The 18,965-nt window shown below is 43.9% G+C and overlaps 1 protein-coding gene across 1 annotated transcript in view; it reads left to right on the forward strand.

Moving 5' to 3' along the window:
* The window catches only part of SORL1 (sortilin related receptor 1), a 159,459-nt gene that overhangs the window by 51,967 nt on the left and 88,527 nt on the right, over positions 1 to 18,965 (forward strand). Inside the window, exons 8-12 of the mRNA XM_043481534.1 lie at positions 2 to 171; positions 4,763 to 4,955; positions 7,108 to 7,225; positions 7,434 to 7,507; positions 12,866 to 12,954. Of these exons, the coding sequence (XP_043337469.1) occupies positions 2 to 171; positions 4,763 to 4,955; positions 7,108 to 7,225; positions 7,434 to 7,507; positions 12,866 to 12,954 (644 nt within the window). The remainder of the gene's footprint in view (position 1; positions 172 to 4,762; positions 4,956 to 7,107; positions 7,226 to 7,433; positions 7,508 to 12,865; positions 12,955 to 18,965) is intronic.

Genomic DNA, 18,965 nt, shown 5'->3' on the forward strand with positions numbered 1-18,965 from the left:
GGAATATTACATCGCGGACGCCTCCGAGGACCAGGTGTTCGTGTGTGTAAGTCACAGTAACAACCGCACCAACCTGTATATCTCGGAGGCAGACGGGCTGAAGTTCTCACTGTCCTTGGAGAACGTGCTCTATTACAGCCCAGCGGGGGCAGGCAGTGACACCTTGGTGAGGTAAGGAGCCCGGTAGGCGGGGCCGCTGCCTGCTTTCTTACCTGGCACGACCTCTCGTCGGGTGGTTTTCAACATCCGCTGAACATTTGGGCTCCCCTGGGGGTGGTTTCAGAAGCCCCAGTGATTACTGGTTCACCTTCCCAGACATTGTTTTTTATCTGGTTTGAGGTGTGACAGGCACTTGAGGATCTTCTTTTTTAGTTTTTGAAACAACTTTAACTAATTCATCTTTGTCTGCACTGGGTCTTCGTTGCTGCTGCTGGGCTTTCTCCGGTTGCGGAGAGTGGGGGCACCTCTCTAGTTGCAGTGCACGGACTTCTCATTGCGGTGGCTTTCTCTTGTTTCGGAGCACTGGCTCTAGAGCACACGCTCAGTAGTTGTGGCGCTCGGGCTTAATTGCCCCGAGGCATGTGGGATCCTCCCAGACCAGGGATTGATCCCGTGTCCCCTGCATTGGCAGGAGGATTCTTAACCACTGGACCACCAGGGAAGTCCCCACATGTTTATGCGGTGCAGAGGTTGAGCCCCGCTGTGCTGGGTGATCCTTAGGATCACTGCCACCGTGTCAGCCACTCCTTTGGGGTTCCTTCATTCAGTTACTTGGTTTTGTGGTCTCAGACCCAGTGGGAAAGAGCACTGGCAAAACATCACCACCACCTCTGGGCCAGTTGGCGTGTGTGTCTACAAGGCCCTTCCTCCACGTGACTCTGGTTAATTAACATCATTATTCTTTTGCTCCCGCCCCCGTAATTGCAAGGTATTGTTCTGTGGTATCTGTGGAAAGGTCCTTTATCAGTACGTCACGTGCCTGGAGCGGGCCTGCTGTAACAGTGTTCTCGGGACCATGGAGGAGGCCAGGACTGCGCAGGGGTGGATGCCATGCTGCCTGGGTGGCTCTGTGGCCCATCAGTGGCGCGAGGTCATTGACTCTCCTTTGTCTGTGACAGACCATTCTTGTGTGCGTCTCACTGTGATTAAGGCTGCCCTCTGCTCTTGGGAAGAGCCAGCTGGCAGAACTGGCTGGTCTACAGTGAGGGCTGGCTCCAGCGCCGTGAACCTCAGGTCAGAGGGCATGTCCTTGCTGCCCACTGTCCCTCTGCAGGTTGCCAGTTCATTCAGCAAGGATGCTGCTGTTCAGTGCCTGGAGGCTTTGCATGTACAGCCGCGCAGCATTGTGTATCCAGCAAGGAGAACTTGGAACAATCTCCCTAATCTGTGGCGCTTTTGTTCTAATTGTGGGAAGACAAAATAGAAACAAATACATGCTCTGCCGATAATGCTGAGTGCTGAGAAGAAAAATAAAGTGAGAAAGAGGACAGAGGGTTACAAGGGCATTGATTTTTATGAGCCTGTCATGGAAGGCTGTTCTAGGAGGAGGATGTTCGAGCAGGTGCCTGAATTACACAGGAGAGGGAGCTGGGCACGTCACCTGGGGAGGAGCCTTGCAGGTCGACGAACAGTAGGCACAGGGGCTCTGGGGTGGGACTTGAGTGGTTTAAGAGCAGTGTGGAGGCCAGAGTGGATCAACCAGTTGATGGACTGGAGAGAGCATCCCTAAGACATAGGAACCAAGAAAGCAGGGTTTAGATTGCACAGGGCCCTCAAGAGCATAGCAAGATCTCTCTTTTTTTCTCCTAAGCATGATGGAGGGTTTTGCCAGAAGGTGGACATCATTTGATTTAGCCTGTTACATTTTTTGGACACCATTTTAAAAATGTGAATCGTATTATGTAAAGAAAAGTGCTTAAAACATAAATGGGCAGTGTCATAGATTATTTTCAGTGGATACTCATGTGACTTATCTTTTAAAGAAGCCATGCTAGATGCTGTGTGGAAATTAGCAGACTTGTAAACTGGGGGGTCCAGCTGTGAGATCACTCCTGAAATCTGGGCCACTGGAGGTTGAGGTTGGCTGGACCTGGAGCAGTAGCAGTGGAGATGATGGAAATGGTCAGAGGCTTCCTGATGGCTCAGATGGTAAAAGACCCACCTGTAATGCAGGAGCCGTGGGTTCAATCCCTGGGTCGGAAAGATCCCCTGGAGGAGGGAATGGCTACTCACTCTAGTGAGGGCTCCTCGAGACGAGAGAAACTCAGACCTCCCAGATAAATTGGAAGAAGCCGGTGGTGACCCTCATAATAGTAGGATCACAAGCAGGAGAGTCGTGTGAATAGAGGGCAAGGTGGGTAACAGACCTGGGCCGATTCCTACGGAAGCAACCGAAAACCAAGTAAACCGGAACTAAGGAAACCAGTGTCAGAACATTTGGTCTCAGCACCGGTGACTTCTGGAGGACCTGCTCTGTCTCTCCGGCGGGGTGGCCCTGCCACTTGTGTGTGCATCTTTCTGTCTGAACCGGAGAAACAGTCTTCCTGCTTCAGCTTTATGTGACAGATAACAGGAAAGTGCAGTTCTGTGTGTTTTGTTTTGTTTTTATTAACAAAGCCCGGTGGCTCAGAACTCTCCAAGTAAAGGACGTGCTTCCAGTTTTAAAAGTCACGTGTGAACTGTGGCTACTCTTTCTTGGGGATCTGTCCTTAGAACGTGTACCATGTTGGTGCAAAACTACTGCTCAGGGAAGTTGCAGGATCTGGGCATAGCAGTTAAGGCCAGGGAGGTCTTTGTCTCTGTTTCCCTGTTAATAAGCATAACCTCAAGGTTTCTGGAGCCATCCTTGTTGGATGTACTGTGTCTTTGGGAAGGCTTCTGCTCTGTTCCCTGACAAATCCTATGGGCTTCTGTCTGATCAGGGTGTTGGCTAATTACTTGTAAGTTTCTGGACAGTGTAACCCCTTAGCTATATTTCTGTAGACTGGGTTAAATTGTAAGCCCCAGCACTACACTATAATTTTTTTTTTTAAATTGAAGTCTAGTTGATTTACAGTGTGTTCTTAATTTCTGCTGTATGACAGAGTGATTCATTTATACACACACACACACACACACACAAACACACACACACATATTCTTTTCCATTATAGTTTCTCACAGTATATTGAATATAGTTCCCTGTGCTATACAGTTAGACCTTAGTTGTTTATCCAGCCTATATATAAAATAGTTTGCATCTGCTAACCCCGAACTCTCAATCCTTTTCTATCCCATCCCTGTCAGCAGCCACAGGTCTGTTTTCCATGTCTGTGAGTCTGTCTTTATGTCATAGATAGGATTGTTTGTGTCATATTTTAGATTCCACATGCAAGTGCTATTTGTCATTCTCTTTCTAACTTACTTTGCTTATGATCATCTCTGGGTCTATCCATGTTGCTGGAGATGACATTATTTCATTCCTTTTTTATGGCCGAGTAGTATTCCATTGTATATATGTACCACATCTTCTCTATCCATTCATCTGTTGATGGATATTTAGGTTGTTTTCATGTCTTGGGCTATTGTGAACAGGCCAGTACTATAATTAGTATCTGGTGAGTTTGGTTTATTGTTTCCTGTTGATCTGGGCTCACTGAACCCCATGTGAGGAGTAATTGGTCAGATGAGCACCTTGGCCTGCAAAGTTAAAAAAAAAATCACTTAAAAAAAGGCAGTTTATTCAGCCATGGGGAGGAATACAGTACTGATACAACATGGATGAACCTTGAAAACATTATAGTAAGGGAAAGTAACCAGATACAAAAGATATAATTATATAATTATATTTATATTAAATGTCCAGAATAGGCAAGTCCAAGATATGGTTTTTCCAGTAGTTGTGTATGGATGTGAGAGTTGGACCATAAAGAAGGCTGAGTGGTGGTACTTCTGAGTGCTTCTGAGCTGTGGTACTGGAGAAAACTCTTGAGAGTCCCTTGGACTGCAGGGAGATCAAACCAGTCTATCTTAAAGGAAATCAGTCCTGAATATTCATTGGAAGCACTGATGCTGAAGCTCCAATACTTTGGCCACCTGATGCAAAGAGCTAACTCATTGGAAAAGACCCTGATGCTGGGAAAGATTGAGGGCAGGAGGAGAAGTGGGCAACAGAGGGATGAGATGGCTGGATAGCATCACTGACTCAATTTAGACATGAGTCTGAGCAAACTCGGGAGATAGTGAAGGACAGGGAAGCCTGGCATGCTGCAGTCCATGGGGTCACAAAGAGTTGGACTAGACTTAGCGACTGAATAGCAGCAACAAATAGAGACAGCAAACTGATTAGTGGTTGCCAGCATCTGGAATGGAAAGGGAAAGTGGGGTATGACTAGGGGATACAGGGTTTCTCTTTGGGATGATAGAAGTGTCTGGGACTACATAGTGATGATGGTTACGTAACATTAAGGAAGATACTTAATGCCAGTGAATCTTCTTTAAAATGGTTAAATTTTGTGGCGACTTCCTTGGTGGTCCAGGGCTTGAGACTTCGCCTTCTAGTGCAGGGAACGTGCAGTTTCAGTCCCTGGTCGGGGAGCTGAGATCCCACATGGCTTGCGACCTTTAAAAAGCCAAAACGTAAAACGGAAGTAATATTTTAAGAGTCAATCAAGACTTTAAAAATTGTCCACATAAAAAAAAAATCTTAAAAAATGGTTAAATTTTGTTATTTAAAATAAAAATATCCCTAGCAAATCACACTGTTTATTTTCTCTTATTGTAGGTATTTTGCCAGTGAACCATTTGCTGACTTCCATCGAGTGGAGGGCTTACAGGGGGTCTACATCGCCACACTCATCAGTGGCTCCATGAATGAGGAGAATATGAGATCCGTTATCACCTTTGACAAAGGCGGGACCTGGGAATTCCTTCAGGCCCCAGCCTTCACTGAATATGGAGAGAAAATCAATTGTGAGGTATAGATGCTACGCTCTTGTTTGGATTGTTTAAAAACACTTATAACTGTAGTTCTACTCTGACTGTTCTGAAACTCTGCACCAAGTTATCTTGGGGTGCTGTAATGAACTTGCAGGGGCGCCGTGGGGTATTTTAAGTTTTTGAAGGGTGCTTGACGTCTGTTGGTCACCATGTGAATTTACTCTCTTGGGTTAGTTCATAGTTTCAACATTAGCTCATGCTATATGTCTTTGGATGACATATCTTTGTGAAGCTGGACTCTTGCTTGGCAGTTTACATAATCAAAAGCAAGTAAGAAAATCAGTCTGGTTTAGGAAATGGTAGTAGTGGTATCTGCTTAGATTCTGAAGTTTGAGAAGCTGTGCAGTGCCTAACAGGTTTCTACATCCTATTATTAAGTAATTGTGGTTATTTAAGGATGAGATAAAAGTTTTATTTTTTTTTCCAACTTAGATATAAACACATACAGTATTATCTCAAACTGCTGCTGCTAAATTATTAGGACATGTACTTTTTAGGTTGTTTGGACTTAACTGTGGTAAAAAACAAATATTAGTATTTCTTCTGATCTGAGGGTGTTATAAAAATAATTTACTGAGACACTGGTTGTGTTGGGAACCTAGAAAGTCTGGGAACCTGTGCCATAAGTTATTATTTCTGAGGAATGTCTTATAAAATTCTTTCCTGAATATAACTTAGGATTCTACTGTTTTCCTTACATGTGGCTTCATCTAAAAAGCTCACGATCCTCAAATGTGTTATTTGGCCTCATTCAGGGTTCCCATTCACCCAAGCAGCCCCTACCTTTTTCCTGGAAAGAAGTCAATGACTGTGATCCCTGGCTTTATATGATGCTCTACACTTCCATTTTCTTTTTTTTTTTAGAAAAATTTATTTTTTTGTCTGTGCTAAGTCTCAGTTGTGACATGTGGGATCTAGTTCCCTGACCAGGAATCAAATGTATGCCCCTGCATTGGAAGTGCAGAGTGTTAAACACCGGACCACCGGGAAGGGCCCCCCTCCTTGTTTTAAGACAGATATTTGTTAGAGAAATCCTTTTGTTATAAAAGTTAAGTATATCTAGCAAATCATGTCAGTTTTGACCTGTAAAATAAGCACAAATAGAGATACCCTATCTAGAATACTAAACGAGGCTAAGTAACATTTGACAGTCATTTTCTGGCTGGAGAGTTGGGCATAACGTGATCCTATAGCAAAAGACCTTGTTTGCAGAACTATTGAAATTTGAACGTAAGTCCTGGAGGCCAGTTGGAATAACTTCAAGTCTTGCAGAAGACACCTGAAGACTTTCTGCACAAATGCAGACTACTTAAAAAAATTTCATGTGGATCTTGTGGTGTTTATATCTCATATGTTGTACATCTGGAAGTGTATCAGTAAGACTTTCTGACTTTTGAGTCTTGGTTTTCCTTCTGACTGAGTTGCTTAAATCATATTTGAAATGCATCTCCAGTGACTTAGAAGATAAGTACCATGAAATCATTTCATTTCTCTGAGTGACATAAGAGAAATGCTGGGTAACACTGAGAGAGGGATAGCTTTCACATCTACTTAAGTTGGCATTGACTTCTTTCTTTCAAAATTTGCATTGAATTATAGTTGATTTACAATGTTGTGTTAGTTTCAGACGTACAGCAAAGTGATTCAGTTATGCATACATACACAGATATATACCTGTGTATACTCTTTTAGATTCTTTTCCCTTTTTGGCACTGAGTATAGTTCTCCATGCTATACAATAGTTCCTTGTAGGTTGATGATGGACAGGGAGGCCTGGCGTGCTGCAGTCCATGGGGTCACAAAGAGTCGGATGCAACTGAGCGACTGAACGGAACTGAGACTACCTGTTTATATATAGCTCTGATTTCTAACTGCTGTTCTCTGAGAATCTCAGAAGGAATTTTTTTTCCTTAGTATTTTTCTCTTTTCTCCCATGAGTGGCATTTACGTGGTGCAGATGATCATGTCCATCTGGGGTGAGGGTGGGGGCAGCCTGGCTGTGGCTCTGGTCTCCTTTGGGCCAAGTCTCCTTCCTTTGTGCCAACTGCAGTGTGGGCACAGGAAGCCTCGGCCTTTAGAGGGAGACTGGGGGCACATCACGTGATGACAGCAGCTGAACTTGTGTTGCAGCTCTCCCAGGGCTGCTCCCTCCACCTGGCCCAGCGACTCAGCCAGCTGCTGAGCCTCCAGCTTCGGAGGATGCCCATCCTGTCCAAGGAGTCGGCGCCCGGGCTCATCATCGCCACTGGTGAGTTGACTTTGCCTGTCGTCACTGATGGGTTTAGCTGCTGGCTTACGTGCAGCCGCATACACAGGGACCCCCGCCACCTAGGGCAGCCCTGGCTGTGTGGTCGTGAGATGTCCTGGTTGCTAGAGGACTCAGCAGTTCTGGTTGGGCCGGGTGATAAACTGACGTATTCTTGACCTTAGGAATAATTGCTCTTCTTGCATTTTAGGTTCGGTGGGGAAGAACCTGGCAAGCAAGACCAACGTATATATCTCTAGCAGTGCTGGAGCCCGGTGGCGAGAGGTCAGCTCCCTCCTCCCACACCCCTGTTCTTGTTAGTGTGAGAACGTGGGCCGTGTCTTAATGTGTCAGGGGCACACATGGCCTGTGGTGGGGGGCCCACAAAGCCAAGTGTGATTATGAAATTTAGAGAGGTACCCGGAGCCACACACAGGGTCAGCTGCACTGATTTGTTATCGCACTCCATAATGTGGGCTCGTGATTTTGCTAAAAATGTTACTTTGAATCAAAAACAGACTAAAAAAAAAAAAAACCTGTGAATTTGTGTAAACATTCCAAGATGACAAGTTCCATGAGGACAAAGTGCTGTCTGTCTTGTCACTTCGTTAGCCCTGGGACTAACAGCGTCTAGTGTGGACACAGGGTGCTCAGTAAGGGCTTGCTGCACCCGTCAGCGGATTGTAATGTAGTGTCACATCGAGACCTGTTACTTCCTTTTCTTTGCGTGCTATGGCACGTTCTGTGCTGTGGAGGGACGCGGTGTCTGCCTTAAGTTCGTGTGACCAAGTTTGGATTCTCAGGAATCGATTATACCAGTTCCGAAGGGCTAGTACTCTAGTCCCACAATGCTAACTCAGCCTTGGACATTAGAGAATTTCCAAACTTGTAAAACAAAAAAGCATTTTTTCCCTCACCAGGGAGACAGGCACCTGGCCTTGTTCTGTAGGTGCTGCTGTCAGCGACGCTCTGCTGTGCATGTGGGAAGCTGCTGGGGTAGAACCCCCCAGACCTCCCGCCAGCCAGGCGTGACCTCAGGAAGGCTGAGGGGTTGTCAGCAGAGCCAGTGGACAGCTCCCATCCTCACGGTGCCTTTCCTGGGAATGCAGCTTGTGCACTTTCATAGAGAAATACTCCGTATGTGAAGCAGAAATCATACCCAACATTTATTTGGGTCTTTGCAGTTTACAGACCTGCACGTACCTTATCTCATTTGGGGTAGGGCTCACCATTCCTCCAGCTGAGAGATGTAGGACCCAGACATCGTGTGTGTGTGTGTGTGTGTGTGTGTGTGTGTGTGTGTGTGAGAGAGAGAGAGAGAGGGAGAAAGAGAGACAGAGATACACTCTATAGCATGGTAGAGAACATGATTCTGTATTTGGATGAAGGAGACTGTTAAGTCCAGAGTAGTCAAAAACGTGTGAACAGTTTGGAATTTTGGGGTCATCCTCGTTCCACCCCCATGGGAGCGATTAAGCAGTGGTTTTCCTCTCCCCTGGAGCCGGACATTCCTTTTGAAATTGGGTGTTCTTTCCTCTGCGGATAGGCTTGTGGTTGGTTTGTACCTTCTGATGTTGGTGTAATCTGGAATTTGAACATCTGCAAGTGATTTCCTTCTGGGGAGAAAGCGGTGTCTCATTCCTCCTGCGGGGAAGTGGGGTCCTCCGGCTGATGGGGGGGCAGCTGTCAGTGCCTCCCGCCCGGCACGCTCCCTGCCTGCCAAGAGGTGGCCATCCCACAAGGGACCATGTTTTTGGATCTAGCAGAGAACTAACGAGGGGATGAAAAGATTGAGTGTCTGGGTGAGGGGACATCTGAGTCCCCGTGGGCAGCCTTCTCTTAAGAGGGACAGTCTTGACTGTGTGAAGGGGATCATTGGTGGCCCGGGAAGAAGAAATGGGATGCAGTTGACAGATGCTGCCTAGAAAACTGATGACTAGAATTCTTTTTCCCCTTCTGTTCATACTACTAATTAGGTGGGCAAAGCCTCAGATTCATAGAGTTCCTTAAAAAACAACAACTTTATTGAGGCATCTAGAGGTACAATAAACTGCACGTATTTGAAGTATATAATTTGATCAGAATTGATCACCCTCACTACCTCTTCACCAACACACCACAATTAAGACTGCTTCATCGCCCCACCAAAGTATCGTTATGTCTCCTTTGTGATTCATCCCTCTCTCTACCCTCATTCCTCCAGATTATTAACATTTTCTAGAATTCTGTGTAAATGGACTCACACTGTGTGGTCTTTTGGCCTGGCTGCTAGCTCTCACTGTGAGGATTTTGAGGTTCTTTATGTTGTTTCATTTATCAGAGATTCTTTCCTTTTTTATTGTTGATTACTATCCCGTTGTGGAGATATTCCACAATTTCTTTATCCATTTGTCAGTTGATGGACATTCTCGTTTCTGCTGATTACAGTGTAGTTGTTACAAACGTTTAATTACATGTTTTTTAGGTGGACATATATATTTAATTTCTCTTGGTTAGATACTGCAGAAAGAAAACAGTGGGCAATCTAATTGGTATATGTTTAACTTTTAAAGGAATTACCAAAGTGTTTTAAAATATCAAATTGTATTCCAAAGTGGATGTACCATTTCACATTTCCACCAGCAGTGTGTGAGTTCTGCTTGTTTCAGATGCTTGCCAACTCTTGATAAGGTCAGCATTTTAAATTTTAGGCATTTTAATAAGTGCGTTTGATATCTCATTGTAGCTTTAATTGGCATTTCTCTGACTAATGATGTTGAACTTCTTTACATGTGCTCATTGGCCATTTAAAAGATCTTCATTTTTGAAGTGTCTGTTCAGATATTTTACCTATTTTAAAGAATTAGGTTGTCTTATTGAGCTGTAAGAGGTTTTTCTGAAAAATATATTCTGGATTTAAGTCTTTTTATGTGTGTTATAAATATTTTCTCAGTCTGTGGCTTGTTTTTTAAAATTTTCTTCACAGTGTCTTTTGAAGACTCGATGTTTTTACTTTTGATGAAGTCTAATTTATCAGTTCTTTTCTCCAGTATTTTATGCTCTTTGTTGTTCTGAGAGATGTTTGTCCTTTCCATGGTTGCAGAGATTGTCCCCTATTTATTCTTTTACAGGTTTTATAGTTCTAGGCTTTAGGTTTAGGTTTATGATCTATTTTGAGTTAATTTGTATATCTGGTATGAGTGAAGGGTTGATACTCATTTTTCCTTGTAGACATTCAGTTGGTCCAGTATCCCCTGATGGAAAGACTTCTCTTTCCTCCATTGAATTGCCTTGGTGCCTGTTTGAAAATCAATTGGCCATATATGTGTGAGTCTATTTTAAGGCTTTCTGTTCTACTCCATTGAGCAATAAAACATTTTAAAATTAAAGCATGTACATTGTTTTATTTAGACATAATGCTATTGTACACTTACTAGACTGTAGTTTAGTGCAAACATAACTTTAATAAGCACTAAGAAACCAAAAACTATGTGATTTGCTTCATGGTGGTTTGTGTCTTTGTGGTGGCCTGGAACTGAACCTACAGTATCTCTGAGGTGCATCTGTGCTTTGAAGATGTGCTCTCTTCTGATGTGAAATCTATAATCATTGGTTACCGTTTTCATGTATGTATCATGTCATCTTTCTTAAGATGCTTTGATATTGTTTTCTTATCTTTGGTTTTCAGCAGTTTTGTTATGATGTTTCTAGGTATAATTTTCTTCGTGCTTAGTGTTACCTTGAATCTATAAATTTATCTCTTTCATCAAATTTGGGGAATTTTCGGCCATTATTTTTTCAAGTATTTTTTCTGCTTCAGCTCCTTTCTCCTGTTCATCATGGCCTCCAATTATACCTGTTAGACCTTTTGGCCCGCAAGTCTCTGGGGCTTTTCTCTTTTAAGTCTTTTATTCTGTACGATCTTAAAATAGATCATTTTTCCTCTTCTATATTCATGTTTAAATTCACTAATTCCTTTGTCATTTCTATTCTCTCATTGAGCCCCTCAGTGTCTTTCCTATTTCAAACATTTTATTTTCCTGTTCTAGAATTCTTTCCTTTTTTTTTTTTTTTTAAAAAAAAAGTAGTTTCCACTTCTCTGGGAAGAATTCTTGTCTTTTGCTCATTTCAGATGTGTTTTCCTTTACGTTATGAAACACAGTTATAACTGTTTTATACCATTTGGTAATTCCAACCTTTAGATCATCTTGAGCTTGGCACCCATTGATTGTCTTTTCCCTGGAGGATTGGAGACAATTTCCTGATCTGTATGTATGTTGAGTGATTTTTGGATTGTATCTCAGACTCAAAATGAAATCTTCTAGAGGATGTGGCAATTTTTGTTTTAGCATGTAGTGAACCTATTCAGATCCGGACTGTAAATTCTGCCTTGCATTCTGTGGAAACCTCAGTTCAGGTTGCTGAGTCTTTTCTGTGCTGGTTTGGGTCTGTCCCACACACATACAGCTTAGGGGTCAGCTGAAATCTGAGTCTATACACAGAATTAGAGGGTTTACTTCCTCAGACTCCCCACTCTGGGATTCCATCTACATTCTCTCCATCCCGCAGGAGCTTATTTTCTTGTCTGCTTAAGCAGAAAGTTTCCATAAAACTTTAGCCACCTGCCTGGGACTGCGGTATCCTAGGCTGGGGCATCCCCTTGGGGCAGAGGTGTACCAGGAAGCCTCAGTCATGTGGGTGGCGTCTCCAGGTGTTCAGTCCCCTTCGCAAGCTGCCTGATTTTGTTTACTTTTCAGCATCCTCAGGTGGCTGTCTTTTTCTGTTTTGTCCAAAGGCTTTTGTTTGTAATTAGTAGGAAAGATGGGCTGTAGTGGGCTTGTTCTGTCACAGTAGAACCAGAATTCCAGTCGGTTAATTCTTTGTTTTTTGGGGGCTGTGCTGGGTCTCACTGAGGCTCACAGGCTCTAGAGTATGCAGGCTCACTAGTTGTGGCTCATGGGCTTAGTTGCCCTTTAGCGTGTAGGATCTTAGTTCCCTGATCAGGGATCCAACCTGTGTCCTCTGCATTGGAAGGCAGGTCCTTAACCACTGGACCACCAGAGAAGTCCCTAGTTGGTTAATTTTTAATCACAGCTTGGTGAAGGTCAGAGATTGGAGTTTGATTCCTACCTTTGCTGTTTACAGTCTGCCACTTTTAATAGAAACTCTAGCTTTTTTCACTTGGCAAAAAAAAATTGGGGACTTCTCTGATGGTCTACTGGTTAAGAATTCACCGTCCAGTGCAGGGGACCCAGGTTCAATCCCTGGTCCGGGAAGATTCCATATGCCTTGGGGCAACTTAAGCCTGTGCACCACAGCTGTTGAGCCCACATGCCACCCCAATGAGAAGCCCACCCACCACAACTAGAGAGTAACCCCGCCGCTCACCGCAACTAGGGAAAGCCCACATGCAGCAGCGGGGACCCTGTGCAGCTGGGCATATGTAAATGAAATTAAAAACTGGGATGTGAGGACTTGCTCTGTTCCTCCCGGGGCTGTGTGGAGCAGGTGAGATAATGGCTGTGACGTGCTCTGGGAATGGACATTTGTATTCAGGTGGTGACATCCCTGCTGCGTGTGTGCGTGTGTGTAAGGTGTGCACTCTTCTTCCTGGCCACCTCCCTGGCAGGGGCATGAGCCCTGACTTTCTGTCTGTCTCTCCAGGCGCTTCCCGGACCTCACTACTACACATGGGGGGACCATGGCGGCATCATCATGGCCATCGCCCAGGGCATGGAAACCAACGAGCTGAAGTAAGTGTCTCCATGGAGCCTTAAAGAAATGTTAGTGAAATACAGCTGATTGACTTACAAGGTTGTGTTAGTTTCAGGTGTACGGCAGAGTGGTCAGTTATACATATATGCACATATATAAATCTATATATATTCTTTTTTATATTCTCTTCCATTATAGGTTGTTATAAAATAGTGAGTACAGTAAGGCCCCTACATATGAACAAATTGCACGTTCTGAGAGCAATTTGTTCCTAAGTCCAGCAAAGTTAGCCTTGGTATACCCAACTAACACAATTGGCTGTATAGCACTGTATTGTAATAGGTCTATAACACTTTTCCTATGAACAATACATAAAAAGCAAACACAAAAATGAAGAAAATATTTTAAGTCTTACAGTTTAGTTACTTTGAAAAGTACGGTAGTACAGCACAACAGCTGGCATACGGGGCTGGCATCGAGTGAACAGCAAGGAGAGTTGCTGACTGGAGGAGGGGAGGAGGTGGGACGGTGGGGCTGAAGGATCGTCAGCAACAGGAGACGGAGGGCAAGCTGCAGTCTCATTCATGCCTGACGTTGCTGGCTCAGGGTCTGGCTCCTTGCTGGAACCACGTGCATTTTCACGTCTTTGAAAGTTCACAACTTGAAGGTTTGTATGTAGGGGACCTACTGGATAGTTGCCTGTGCTATGCCGTTGGTCCTTGTTGTTTATTTTATGCATAGTAGTGTGTGTATTTTAATCCCAAAGTCCTAATTTATCCCTGCTCCTGCTTTGAGAACTATAAATTTGTTTTCTGTGTCTGTGAGTCAGTTTCTGCCTTGTAAATAAGTTCATTGGTATCATTTTTAGATTCTAGGTATCAGTGATATCATACAATATTTATCTTTCTCTCTTTGGCTTACTTCACTTAGTATGATTAATTTCTGGATTTTTTGATGAAGCTTTTTAACATCATACTGTTCTTCCAGAAATTTAACTCTGTGATTATAAGTGGATCATTTGTTTCACTAGCTTATTGAGCACAAAATTTGTGACTAAGGAAATTATTTAAACTTTTCTTGTTTATAAAGTGGGACTGAAAATCTGCCCTTTGTATCTCAGAGAGGAACAAAAGAAATAATTTTATTGATTTGAAAAAGTGCAACTCTATATTATAAAATATTAATAATGACTGAAAAATTTACTGGAAAGTGAAAGTGAAAAGAAAGTGAAGTCACTCAGTTGTGTCTGACTCTTTGTGACCCCATAGACTGTAGCCCACCAGGCTCCTCCGTCCATGGGATTTTCCAGGCAAGAGTACTGGAGTGGGGTGCCGTTGCCTTCTCCAGAGGATCTTCCTGACCCAAGGATCGGACCAGGTCTCCCACATTGTAGGCAGACACTTTACCATCTGAGTCACCAGGCTCTTCAGCTTGTCTTAGCTTTGTGTGTGACATAGTTATTCATAGAATGAGTAATAATAATAATTAATAATAGTACATGAGTAGTAATTTCAGGAATACATTTTATTTGATATCCAGGTGACTTTTACTATGATAACCTTTGGTTCTGGGGTTTTTACAGATAGACCTGCAAAGGACATTGGGGGTTAATGGCTTCATTTTATAGATGAGAAAACAGAGGCTCAGAAAATAAAGTACCTTGCTCTAGATCCCCGCTCTGTTCATAACAGGCAAGACTAGCATTCAGGTCTTTAAATTACATTCTGTACTCTTTGCGGTACATTCCTCTGAAAAGCAAAAATGTCAAGAGTTAGTAACCTCTGCCTTCATGAATCTGATGTTATCAGAACCAGTTCTTTCATTACTTTTGTCCGAGTTGTGACAAAGGTTAATTTTGTCAACATTAGGCTGGGGCAGACTAGCTCTCACTTCTTGTTTTGGGGCTGAATTCATGAGACAGAGTGCTGGAGGAGGAGGAGAGGGCTTCTATAATCATCTCATTTAATGCAAGGAAGAAAACCTTCTTTTCCTTTACTCCTTTTAGAAACAGGACCAGCAGCAAGTCAGAGAGGTGGGTGGTTTGAAAAAAGAGATCTTAACAGCTGGTTTCTTTCCCTTGTGGGTAGCTGGACTTGTGCTGAGCAGCCTGGCCTCCAAGAAGCAGGGAGAAACAAAGTCCTGGCATTCTGCCGTTCACCCGGCTGTTCTCTGGTCCATGCAGCTCTGGTCAGCGGCTGCCTTAGAGCCAGGAGTCAGAAGAAGCCCTCTTTGTACGCAGCATGCTGTGTCCACGTTCAGATTGATGTTTCTAAAGAGGAGGACAGTCAGAGGGCACCTGCTTCCCACATTCATGTCATCATTTATTTATCCATTAATTTTTCTGTAGCTTTTTTTTTTTCCCCCCTTTTGGCCATGCCAAAAGATCTTAGTTCCCTGACCAGGGATCAAACCCATGCTTCTGCATTGGAAGCATGGAGTCTTAACCACTGGACCGCCAGGGAAGTCCCTGTTTATCCATTAATTTGTTAATTCCCATCTCACACGTTTCTCAAGCACTGGTGGTGCTGGGTGACATGTGTCTAAAGAGAAATAGGACGTTTTCCTCCACTCTCAGGGAGTCCATCCTCTAGTGCTAAGACACATAAGTACACAGTGTGACATCCAGGACACTCTGAGAAGAGGATGGTAAGGGATTTCCGTGGTAGTTTGACCGCCCAGGAATACATTTCATTCTGAGTGTGGCAGTCAGACTGCAGAGACACACTTCCTGATTTTCCCTGTTTAACTCTCCTCCAGACTACATTTGCATTCCAAACTAGCTTTTCTGAAGCAGTTAACGTGATTCTGGTCCTCTTACACCATCTGTCGGCGCATATGTGCTCAGGGAACGCAGAGTCATTGCTAGCTAGCTGCAGCAAAACATGATCAGGAAATGAGACCTGCTGCCAGACGATCACAGTGCCCTCCGCCGACTCTGAACAATGACTGGGGTCGTAGACATGCGGGAGATGGGCACTCTAGTGTTCCTTTGTTTGCCCAGCTCATTTGGAGGTGTCTGTAGGTATGGTTCAAATAACGCGTTTGCAAATTGAGAATATGTTCAGGCCTCCTGTTGACAGGTGCATGTGTCCCAAATATCAGTCTGTGCTGGGCCAAAACCTGTATGGTGCAGCCACCTGGCATTTGTGTGTTGCTCACAGGGTTTTTGTTTTTTTTTTCCCTTTGCTTCTCCTGCTGCTCTGCTTTTGACCTGTGTGCTATCAGCCTCATCAGAAGAGAAGCAGAAAATCCTATTGTAATTAGTTCAGATCTTTAAACCACATGAGTGGAGGCTCCTTCTGACTCAACTAGACTTTTGTTGCTAGTCTAGGGCTTCAGACCCTTCTAAGTCTGGTGTCCCCAGCCGAGGCCTTGGCTCCCTCCTTCGAGTCTCATGGCATTTATCGGCAGCTGTCTCGTTGATTTGGCATTCATCACATGCTGCCTCCGTTTGTTAGTTACCTTTTCATCATATGCCTGAATTCCTCAACTCATTAACACGGTCTTTGTAGACAAGGATTTCTATTCTACGCAGGCTAGCAGGCACTTAGTAAATGTTTGATTGTTTGATAAATAGGTCATGCACACTTAGTGTTCCAACATTGCTTGATTTTTTTCCTGGGTAATAAAACTGGAAGGGTTGGGATAGCATGGCAGTCTTACAAACCCCTGGGGGTCGGGGGCAGTTCTGTGTGTTCTGTGGTCAGTGACAATCCCTGGAACACAAATGTGCGTGGCAGGGGGTCCCCAGATGTGTGCAACCTGGTGAGAATGTGACTGTCAGGAGTTCAGGTTCACACTGGACAGAAATTGAACATATTTGTTAGGCATCATTTTAGGTCAATTGCACAAACATTTGTTGAATATCCATGAGAAGCCAGTTGTTGTTCTAGGAAGAGAGGATACAGAGGTTAGTGAGGTATCCTTTGGGAGCTGGCCAGCCCCACTGTGGCTCCGAGATGTTTCTTAACTAGCTGGAGGGGGAGACCGGGGGACAAGCTTTCTGACCCAAAGCTTACCCAACCTTAGGGAGTAAGGGATAGCAGCTAACTCTAGTAAGAGGTTTAGTGGAACAGAGGTTGGAACCTTACTTAAGTTTAGGTGGGGTTTTTGTGTTTTTTTTTGGTTGTTCTTTTTTTTTAATTATTCATGTCTTTCTCTCCCTAATTAGCACAGCTAACTAAGAGTTTACACTTACTTGTTTCAGCTTCTGCTGTGATTCTCCACTGAGGCTGTTTTTTTTGTTGTTGTTAATTGAAATTGAGAGTAAGAAGAGGAACAGTTTGTTTTTGCTCCTGCATGTCTGAAATGAATAAATAAGAACTTCTTCTGGGAGTCGCGTACCCCTTCATTCAGCGTGCTGTCACCGTGAACCTGCTCAGGGGTTTACAGGTCTTTCTTGTGTAGAATCAGTGTTCTTCAGAGAGGGGGGTGTTTTGTTTTTACACTCTGACCAAAAACAAACCCAAACCCTAGCTGGTCAGCCTGACCGAGAGGGACACAATCAGTTTTTTTTCTTCACGGTGGCTCGCCTGTCAGCAGAAGGATATTATTAGTAACTACTAATAATAGTAGTTGGGGACATTCCCCAAAGCCTCTTTCCTCATAGGAGATTTCAGATTGCATAGGGTTTCCCTCTGTGAGGCCCGAAAAGCCACTGCCAAGACTCCGCCCAGCAGAGCAGCTGTCTTTCCTAGACCTGAGTTCTGGAAGCAGCCTCACAGTACCAGAATGTGAGAGGTGGCAGATAACCAGTTTGTTTGGTTGCAGAACCTGATCTCATAGTAACTTTGATGGTTGAGAGTCACCCCGCACTTCATTTACCCCCCGTTGTGGTTTCTTCAGCCCCTTGAGTTATAGAGGAGGAGGTGTTCTTATCAGTCTTTAACTGTTGAGAAACTGATAAATGGGGTAATATATATATATATACATATATATATATATAAAATGCATTTCATTTAATTTCCTGTAACATAAAATATTAATTAATGCCCTTCTGTCTGCCAGCGGCAAAAAAGTGAGTAAGAGGTCTTATTCCTGATAAATGGTAGCTGTTGTAGAAGATACTGAAAAATCAGGTCATTAAATAAGTAGGTATGTTACTGAACCAAACTTGGGTCTGCTCGCCCATTTACTGACGTTGGGTTGTGGTAAAGAAAAGAGCAGCACTTATTGTAAGGCATCAGACAGGGAGTCCAGGACAACTAGTGCTCAAAAAGCTTGAGCTCCCTGATGGGTTTCAGGGGAGCGTTTTTTAAAAAATTTTATTTTGTGTAGGAGTATAGCTGATTAACAATATTGTGATAGTTTCAGGTGGACAATGAAGGGATCAGCCATGCATATTCCGTTCTCCCCCGCCGTCTTTTCTCATCCAGGCTGCCACATAACATTGAGAAGAGTTCCCTGTGCTAGACAGTAGGTCCTTGTTGGTTATCCATTTTAAATGTAGCAGTGTGTAAAGACCAGATGAGGCTTTCCGGGTGGCATTAGTGGTTCAGAATCTGCCTGCCAGCGCAGGAGAGAAGAGATGCGGGTTTGATCCCTGGATTAGGAAATGGCAACCCACTCCAGTATTCTTGCCTGGAGAACTGCATGGACAGAGGAGCTTGCTGGGAGATATATATATATATATATATATATATATATACACACACACACACACACACACACACACACACATATATATGGGGTTGAAAGAGTCAGACATAACTGAGAACACACACACGCACGCGCGCACACACAGAGCAGCCCTGCAAAGTTCTCTGATTGCTTGATATTGAGGTAACAGTGTGGTGCCACAGGGGCTCACATTATCCATCCTTAGGCTCCAGTAGCTACGCTCAGCTCATTGTCATCAAGTCGTTCAACATCTTCCATTTGGTGGTGGTTTTAGCATCTGTAAAACAGCTCAGGAAATGTGCATCAGACACTCTTACATATATTTCAGAAAGGAGCTGCAGCGGAGAACCTGGGGGAGGGGTTTGCCTGGGGGAGGCATCATAGGGTCTTGCTGGGTTACAGGTATAGAGGGGAGTGCAGGGTCCTAGGG

This window comes from Cervus canadensis, chromosome 11 (assembly GCF_019320065.1).
Source record: "Cervus canadensis isolate Bull #8, Minnesota chromosome 11, ASM1932006v1, whole genome shotgun sequence".
Lineage (NCBI taxonomy): Eukaryota > Metazoa > Chordata > Mammalia > Artiodactyla > Cervidae > Cervus > Cervus canadensis.